The 9,469-nt window shown below is 36.9% G+C and overlaps 1 protein-coding gene and 1 long non-coding RNA gene across 2 annotated transcripts; both read right to left on the bottom strand.

The window, feature by feature from the left end:
- Nucleotides 1-366: 366 nt before the first annotated feature.
- On the bottom strand, nucleotides 367-3,816 carry LOC122520460. Its single transcript, XM_043640521.1, has 3 exons — nucleotides 3,753-3,816; nucleotides 2,798-3,684; nucleotides 367-986 (listed from the first exon to the last, which is right to left on the bottom strand). The coding sequence occupies exons 1-3, from the start codon at nucleotides 3,814-3,816 to the stop codon at nucleotides 960-962; spliced, it is 978 nt and encodes a 325-aa protein (XP_043496456.1). The 3' UTR covers nucleotides 367-959.
- A 649-nt stretch (nucleotides 3,817-4,465) lies between these two features.
- On the bottom strand, nucleotides 4,466-4,966 carry LOC122520470. The gene is made up of 2 exons (XR_006304550.1): nucleotides 4,878-4,966; nucleotides 4,466-4,650 (listed from the first exon to the last, which is right to left on the bottom strand). It is a non-coding gene; the product is annotated as an uncharacterized LOC122520470 (long non-coding RNA).
- Between the last annotated feature and the right edge of the window lie 4,503 nt (nucleotides 4,967-9,469).

Below are 9,469 nucleotides of genomic sequence, written 5' to 3'. Positions count from 1 at the left end.
GACAATGTATTTGCCAAAATTCCTTCAACACGGAGTCCTCCGGCGATTGGATTAAGCTTATTTAAGGAGGTGAAAAGGTGAATTAGGAAAAATAAAACACGTGGTTGAGCCAATAAGTGCAATGCTTTATTGGCTTGTCAGGGAAAGGCCTTGCGGCAAAAACCCTGTTGTTATCAGTACATGGACGACGATGGATAACGGACATAGTCCGTGATCACTTCTCGTCACGATTACCCGGATGGGTAATCAAGTTGAAAGAAATAGAAATTATATCTCTCACCGTTAATTGCCGCCTCTACTCGTCTTTCTACGTGTTTATTTATAATATCCGTAAGATACATTCGCTTAACAGATAAACTCCTTGTCTTTCTATGCTCCTCTCGCTCCTTGCCTCCGATTAACTTGTCTCCAAGTGTCCTCGTAGGCGTCCAGCGGTGGACTAGAGCGTGTCTTTCGTATTGTGCCCTGCAGGGTGCCCTCACTCGACGGTCGAGTGGTGGGGGTTATAGATGCTAGTTACTAGTAACTCTCTATCGATTTAGTGGGCGCATAGTAATCTCGTATTTTAGTTACAATCGATTTTCGGCTATGATCGATTCCGATCGTACATACTCCCCCCGTTGAGAGGGTACCGATCAATAATATTCTTATTCGAGTAAGTGTATCGTGATGTCTTACGCTAAAGTTTACAAAGTTTGGTCGTAGATTGTTTGATAGAATTGCATATCGCTGGCCAGGCGATCTAATCGTCTTGTACGTACAAGAATGATAGTTATGAATTTATCTGAGGTGTCGAGTTTGCAGTTAACATATACAACAGAGTACATTTAAAATTATTGAATAAAATATAAACAATCGCTGCGCTTGATTGTTTTCTCGTATGGTTTTTACGGTTTCGATTCGAGTCTCCTTATCGGTTGTAGAGTGTGCATCCAGGAAATTCCCGCTGTCGTCTCACTTTAAGTATCATTGGAAATGGTTTGCCACTAAAAAATATGTTGGAGTTAGTGTTATGGAATCGTTGAGGTTGTAAGTTTAATATTGTTTTGATTTCAATCGTTCGTGTAATTAATTCTTCATAAGTGAACAAAGTTCTTATGCGACTTATTTGGGATGGTGTTTGATAGATGAATGATAGTTCCCGTAGCCATCCTAGCTGGGATGAAAGCGGAGGATTGATATGTCGAATATTTCTCCTACCTGTTATGAAGTTGTGTATTTTCGTTTGCATTTAACAGAGTTGATTAAGTCTACAAATCTCTTTATTGATAACTTATTTCGTTGAAATTAATATCGTTATCATATCGTATAAATGGTGGTCCGAATATCGGTGTGGGTATTTTAAATGATGAAATTGGTCATTGAGGTTGCGAAATGGTACAGATGTTAGACATTTCTTCTGGAAAGTTAATTTCGCGTTTCTTAATCGGTCCCCAACTGAAATCAAATCTAATTCATTGATAACCGCTCCCCCCGAATCGGTTAATCTTTCCCTTTCGGCGCAAATTTATTCGTCTTGGACTAATTTTTAATACACGTCCTATTTTTCCGCGGTCAAGTCTTCTCTCCGATACGAATGCGTCTTAACCCTTTGAGTGCTATAATCAAACGTATATTTTCGGCAATTATTTCTATTGTGTTGTCTGTAGAAGACGGCAAAGAAGGAATGATACACCATCTGAACGTAAAAAAATATGACATCGGATTATATGTTGATAATTGTTTGAGATTTATCGTATGCAAATGAGATATTGGGTTGACTATTATTTTCTTCAATATCAATGTGTTAAATGTTAATTTCGTAAAAATATGTACTGAAGCCTTTCCATGATTCTATAATCCTTTTTATGATTCGTTTAAATTTCTGGTTGTGAATATCCAAATATATTATAATTATCAAATTACAGTGATTTCAAATTCTAGCAGGTGAATAAACAATATATTGAAAAAAAAAATGTTTCATTCAATGCCGAATAGATAATGAAATATCAACTAGATGGTCTTCTATATTATAATGTGTTATTCATCGTAGACGAGATCTATACTGTTCGAGAAAGTATTCTGTACTCAAAGGGTCAATCCATCCTCTGCACCGTGTTATAGTTTTCAAAGTCGCGTATAGTTAAAAACTGCAGAAACATGTTCTCTGGTTCGATCTCGCGATTTCCGACAAAATATGATGTTTCGTAACTCTTTCGCGAAGATATATCGGCGTGATTGAATAGGTTAGATGTTCGTTATAAAGTTATTTATGTGCAAATCTCTAATTAGAATTTCGGCTTTGAACGTGTGATTGGCGCTTTCGTCTTTCGCGAACTGTTTTAAGTTCCGGATGATGATAAAAGATACTGATGCTGCACCGGATGTGATCGAGTTGAGTTCAATGTATGTATCCGTCCGTTATGAGATCGTAATAAATGCTCTACCAATGTATCCTGTATGATGTGCTCGACTAGTAATATACTATTAAGAAAGATTCCGTTTATATCTATTGTCTCAAAGTTCTATCACCTCTTTTAAATACAGTACGTCGCGATTATAAGTAGTGGATTCGGTGTATTTAGCGTGACGACGCGGACTATAGGAGTTAGTTATGTGGATTCGAGGTTTGTTGGGATGTCGACGCGAGTGTTTCCTGTTTTGAAGATGTGGGGTCACACGTCGAAGGTATGTTCTCATTATCGGTTCGGTGTAAGGATGTGTGATGTGGTTGATGACATATTCGACAATTCGATGATATGCATGCACCTCGATGCTTTCGCAAACAGTTTTGACATATTTTATAATTTCGAATTACCTCCCATTTGTTGGTTATCGTCATGTCGTTATATTTAGGACAGCGGTACAACGGGTGTTCGACTCGTTCGCAAAGGATGCAGGTGTGCGATGTACTAATGGGGGCCGAATGCGTAAGATAAGTGTCCTGCCGTTTTCGCGATTGTAATGTGTTCGTTTGGATATGTTTACGTTTTTCGCGGGGTTCGTCCTTAATATCCGTCGTTAGCTTCTCTGAAGCACTATATCGGTGGTCTATTTCCTTTAAAAATTTATAAAGTTCCTTACGAGTAGGGTAATCGTCCGAATTAAGTTGTCGATCCCATTCTTCCCGAACGCGACGAGGTAAAAGGCGCTCGATAACGCGCACTGTTAGGGCATGAGGCTCGTTAAACGAATCAATCATGTTGAGATATGCCTCCGTATCTCTTATGAGTTTCTGAATCCCTCTTGCCGAATCATCCTCGGAGTGTGTTAAATCCAGAATCGCGTCGAGAAGTCTTGCTAGCAGTACGCGTTTTCTATCGTATTTTTCTAATAATGCTTCCCACGCGAGTTTGTAATTCGACCCGTCCCCTGAATATAGTGTAATCACTTCGAGTGCACGGCCCTGCAATGCATCTCGAAGATAGGCGTGTTTTTCTAGATCGGATATGTCGGTCCGCGCGTCTATCAGAGTTAAAAAACCTTTCTTAAATTCTAACCATTTTTCTAATCTTCCATCAAATTTAGGTATCTCAATTCGTTTTAATTTAATCGGTCGTTCGGTCGTACTCGTCTGATTTGAAATTATGCTGCTATCGTTCGGGATGTTAGCCGCGGGTACTGGATTTGGGTGAACTCTCGCTTCTATTGCATGGTACCGGCGTAATATTAACGTTACTTCTTGTATTTTTCTTCCCCTAAATCCTCATCATCACACTCCAGTTGTGCCTGATCGTATGCTTCTAAGTGTTTCGTGATTTTCTTAAATCGACCTACTAATGTTGTTTCATCTAATCTCTCCCCGTCAATTTCTTGTTCAAAAATTGTCAATTGCATTTTTAATGTCCTTCGTAACCGATTCAAACGTTCCTTCGGTTCCATCGTTTACCGGTTTTAATTATCTTACTTTTCGAAGATGGGTTAATGTAAATTATGTTGAATACGAAGATTTTAATATATGAATTTTTGTTATAATGCGTCGGGTTTCCGATCACGCGGTTACGGTCCTGAGCTGTGAGTTGGTAAAGAAGGGGGTGGGGGTCCCTTATCTATCGGCTCTATCGACGTCACGATTTCGTCGTTGTTTAATCTTATGTTTGAAAAAGTATCGTTGCTAAGCGATGTAACCGTGGAAACTGTTATCGCTCTTTGTCCGAAAACAAAGCGATTTGAAAAGATGTATCGTTGCTAAGCGATGTAACCGTAGGAACTGTTATCGCGCTCTTTGTCCGAAGACAAAGCGATTTTCAAATTCTATTAATATACGTTACTTCGGTTAAAATTTGAAGTGGATTCGAATGAGTTGTTTCCGATTTTAATATACCAATTTAGTAAGAAAGATGAGAGAAAATAATAAAATTTATATTAGAAATTACGAACTTCTACGGGGTTCGAAGACGTAATTTCCTATAGAATATTTTATAATATTTAAAGTGGATACGCATAAACGTATGCACAAATGATGCAATCTACTTATCTCCTTTTAGAATCCTTTGTGATGACTAGCTCGACGTGGCAGCGTGTATGTTCAGGAACTAGATTTTCTCAGTGGCGATTCCGTATACGCAGCTTCACTCAAACCAGGAATCAGAAATTCACACCTCACAGGAGGCACCAAAATGTATTTGCCAAAATTCCTCCAACACGGAGTCCTCCGGCGATTGGATTAAGCTTATTATAAGGAGGTGAAAAGGTGAATTAGATAAAATAAAACACGTGGTTGAGCAATAAGTGCAATGCTTTATTGGCTCGTCAGGGAAAAGGCCTTGCGGCAAAAAACCCTGTTGTTATCAGTACAATGGACGACGATGGATAACGGACATAGTCCGTGATCACTTCTCGTCACGATTACCCGGATGGGTAATCAAGTTGAAAGAAATAGAAATTATATCTCTCACCGTTAATTGCCGCCTCTACGTCTCTCTATCGTATTTATAATATCTGTAAGATACATTCGCTTAACAGATAAACTCCTTGTCTTTCTATCGTGTTTATAATATCTGTAAGATACATTCGCTTAACAGATAAACTCCTTGTCTTTCTATGCTCCTCTCGCTCCTTGCCTCCGATTAACTTGTCTCCAGTGTCCTCGTAGGCGTCCAGCGGTGGACTAGAGCGTGTCTTTCGTATTGTGCCCTGCAGGGTGCCCTCACTCGACGGTCGAGTGGTGGGGTTATGGATGCTAGTTACTAGTAACTCTATCGATTTAGTGGGCGCATAGTAAGTCTCGTATTTTAGTTACAATCGATTTCGGCTATGATCGATTCCGATCGTACATACTCCCCCCGTTGAGAGGGTACCGATCAATAATATTCTTATTCGAGTAAGTGTATCGTGATGTCTTACGCTAAAGTTTACAAAGTTTGGTCGTAGATTGTTTGATAGAATTGCATATCGCTGGCCAGGCGATCTAATCGTCTTGTACGTACAAAGATAGTTATGATAAGATATATAAGATTTTAAAGCATATATAGAGCTTAAAAATGACAACATTAAACATTATAAAATTCGCATGTTCTCGAGTAATTGAAGTTTTTGTGTACAGATTCCTTCCTTTATTTTAAAAACTCTATATATTTTAAATACTTATGTTTTTAATTAGGATATCAAGCTTTAAAAGAGCTTTAAAATGACCAAGTTATAACATTGCAGTATTTGTTAGTTTTCGAGTAATTAAAGTTTTTCTGTACAAAGTTTTTCATTTTTTTTAGACACCCTATGTATTTTAAATTCTTTTGCTTAACATCATGTTGTTAGGCATTAAAAGAGCTTTAAAATATCTATTTTAAAACATTTTAAAATAAGGTAATCTTTGAGTAATTAAAGTTTATGTGTAAAGCTTTTTCTTTTTTTTTAGAAAACCTATAAGTTTTTAATACTTAAATTAGGCATAAAATTTTAAAGCATTTATAGAAAATAAGAATGACAATATTAAAACATTTTAAAATTTGCTTGTTTTCTAGTAATTGAAGTTTTTGTGTAAAGATTCCTACTTTTTTTTTTAAAACCCTATATATTTAAAATACCTATGTTTTAAATAACTACGCCTGCATGATCGCAGATCAGCGATCATGTTGCCGGTCCTAAGCCCGGGAAAAGGAGGAAGGTTGTTGGATCAGGTTAGCTCCCTACCCAACGTAAAAAAAAGACTACGGCTCATAGAACCGACACTCTGCCTCGGAATAGGACGGATATACAGATGACGACACATGCAAGGAAAAGGACAACGAAATGGAAGAAAGAACATATAATGCGTCTGGCTACCTGGAACATGAAATCATTTAATAATAAAGATCAAGAAACCCTGAAAGAACTGAAAGATAATAACATCGATATATGCGCCTTACAAGAAACCAAAAAGAAAGGCAAAGGACAAATACAGTACGAAGACTACTTAGTTATCTATAGTGGTGTAGAAAAACAAATCAGGGCAAAAGAAGGGGTAGCCATCGCAGTATCCAAGTAATACAAAAACAACATACAAGAATGCAACTACATATCTTCACGAATATTGGTGGTAAAAATGAAAGCGGAAGACCAAAAATTAAATATAGTGTCAATTTATGCACCCGAAGATAATAAACCGAAAGAAGAAAGAGAAGCCTTCTACGACCAACTACAAAATTTAGTCGGATCATTACCAAGTAACCAACAAATGATAATCCTTGGAGATTTTAACGCCCGCATCGGAAACGAAATAATACCTGGAATAAAACAAAGGTTCAACGAAAACGTGTTAAATGACAATGGAGAACTAATGACACAGCTATGCACATTTAACGAGCTAAGGATTAATAATACATTTTACAATCATAAGGAACACTATAAATTTACATACAGCAACACCAGAGGCTTCAGGTCTACAATTGATTACATTGTTACCAACAGATACGTCCAACCAAACCAAATATTAGATATCAGGACGTTAAATTCCGCGAATGTAGGAAGCGATCATAGCCTGCTATTAGCAAAGATAAGAATGAAGTTTAAACCCCAAAGAAATCTTGCACGAGCAACTCAAGAATTGAAAATAAACATCGAGTCACTATGGAACTTACCAACCAAACAACTATACGAGAACAGGTTGAAAGAAAAAATCGAAAAAAACCCAATAAAAGAAGAAGATAACATAAACATAGCCTGGAAGAAACTAAGAACCAACATTTTAGAAGCTGCATATGAAGCCCTGGGAACACGAACTGTAAAAAACCGGGCTAGAATGATCAAAACTCCTTGGTTCCGCCCAGAGATTAAGGAAATATGCAAAAAAAAGAAAATAGCATACCTTAACTATAGGACATTAAGAACACCTGAGTCATACGAAACGTATAGACGAATCCGGAATCAAACAGCGACATTAGTAAGGCAAACAAAGCAAAATTATTGGGAGATTTTTTCGAAAAGAATGGAGAGTGACTTCTATGGACTCCAAAAACAAATCTGGCGATTTATTAGAAATCAAAGAAAGGAGGTCAATGAAATGATAGAAACAAACCAGATCACAAAAGAAAATTGGATTAACTATCTAACAGAGCTCTATAAATCAGAAGAACCTCAAACGGAACTAAATACGCCAGAAATAATAACCAGAAGCGACATACAAATTGAGTCCAGTGATGTAGAAACAGCTATTCGAAGACTAAAGAATAGGAAGAGCTCAGGGCAAGATGGCATCCAAAACGAGTTAATAAAATATGGTGGCCAACGTCTCACACAACAACTAACATTCCTAATCCAAAAAATACTATGCCAACACAAAATACCTGACGAATGGCGAACTAGTACAACTATAGTTATGTTTAAAAAAGGAGACAAAAAGCTGCCTACAAACTACAGTGGAATAAATCTTTTAAACACTTCATTAAAACTAACAACAAAGATTATAACGAATAAAATTAACAGCTTAACGAATCTAGAAGACGAACAGCAGGGATTCAAATCAGGCAGATCGTGCACAGACGCGGTTTTCATCATAAGACAGATAACAGAAAAATCAATTGAATACAACAGACCAGCATATATGTGTTTCATTGATTTGGAAAAGGCATTCGACCGAGTGCAGTTAAAGGATGTTATACACCTCCTCTATAACCGGCAAATTCCGAACAATCTTATCAAGACCATAGAGGACATCTATAGAAACAATAAGATCCAAGCAAAGATAAATGGCGCCTTGACTGAACCGATTGATGCAGGTCGTGGTATCCGACAAGGGGATTCCCTAAGTCCCCTGCTTTTTAACATCATTATGGACGAAATAATAAGAAACGTAAGACTGCTAAAAGGATATAAAATGGGCAGTGAAGAAATAACCATCCTATGCTATGCTGATGACGCTGTATTAGTGGCTGAAAATGAGGATGATCTACAACGTCTACTACACAGATTTAACTGCATAGCCAAATCATTCAACATGAAAATATCGGCCCAAAAAACTAAATGCATGACAACATCAAAGACACCGTTAAGATGCAAACTGGAAATTGAAGATAAGGTTATTCAGCAGGAAATGAGTTTTAAGTACCTAGGAATAGAAATCTCAGGATATGGTGATGTTGAAGCAGAGGTAAGAGAACAGACAATGAAGGCATCCAGAATAGCGGGTTGTTTGAATGACACAATATGGCGAAACAAAAACATGGACATAGAGACCAAAGCAAGAATTTACAAGGCAATGGTAAGACCTATTATGTCACATACCGCAGAAACTCGACCAGACACGACGAAAACGAAACAGTTACTAGAGACAACCGAAATGAGAGTTCTTCGCAGAATAGCTGGAAAAACACTACTAGATCGAGAGAGAAGTGAAGATATAAGAAGAACATGCAAAGTGGAAAACATTAACAAATGGATACTAAAAAGAAAAAAAGAATGGAACGAACATATCAACAGAACTCACAACAGAAGAATTGTCAGAATTGCACGGGATAAGTCACCAGTAGGCCGCAGAAGCACAAGGCGCCCACGAAAACGATGGTGCGACAATTTAACAGTGCAATAGGAAGAAAAACGTCGTTACGAAACAGGCAATTTGCCTAAACTAAAGAAAGAAGAAGAAGAAGAAGATGTTTTAAATAAGGTTGTAGAGCATTAAAAGAGCTTTAAAATGACCATGTTATAAAATTTTAGTATTTGTTAGTTTTCGAGTTATTAAAGTTTTTGTGTACAAAGTACTTCATTTTTATTAGACACCCTATGTATTGGAAATACTTTTGCTTAACATCATGTTGTTGGGCATTAAAAGAGCTTTAAAATGGTTTTTTTAAAACATTTTAAAATAAGGTAATCTTTGAGTTATTAAAGTTTATGTGTACAGCATCTTTCTTTTTTTATGAAAACCTATAAGTTTTAAATACTTAAATTAGGTTTAAAGAGATTTTAAAGCATTCATAGAGCATGAAAATGACAATATTAAAATTTTATATTTGCTTGTTCTCGAGTAATTGAAGTTTTTGTGTACAGGTTCCTTCTTTTTTTTAAGATCCCT

This window comes from Polistes fuscatus, unplaced genomic scaffold, assembly GCF_010416935.1.
Source record: "Polistes fuscatus isolate 324 unplaced genomic scaffold, CU_Pfus_HIC Scaffold36, whole genome shotgun sequence".
Lineage (NCBI taxonomy): Eukaryota > Metazoa > Arthropoda > Insecta > Hymenoptera > Vespidae > Polistes > Polistes fuscatus.
This window is presented reverse-complemented; position numbering and strand designations above follow the sequence as displayed.

Coding starts and splice junctions, on each gene's coding strand:
- LOC122520460 (XM_043640521.1), bottom strand. CDS start 3,816: ATGCAATTGACAATTTTTGAACAAGAAATTGACGGGGAGAGATTAGAT. Junction 3,685..3,752: donor AGATGAAACAACATTAGTAG/GTCGATTTAAGA, acceptor TGTGATGATGAG/GATTTAGGGGAAGAAAAATA. Junction 987..2,797: donor CGATAACCAACAAATGGGAG/GTAATTCGAAAT, acceptor CATATTTTTTAG/TGGCAAACCATTTCCAATGA.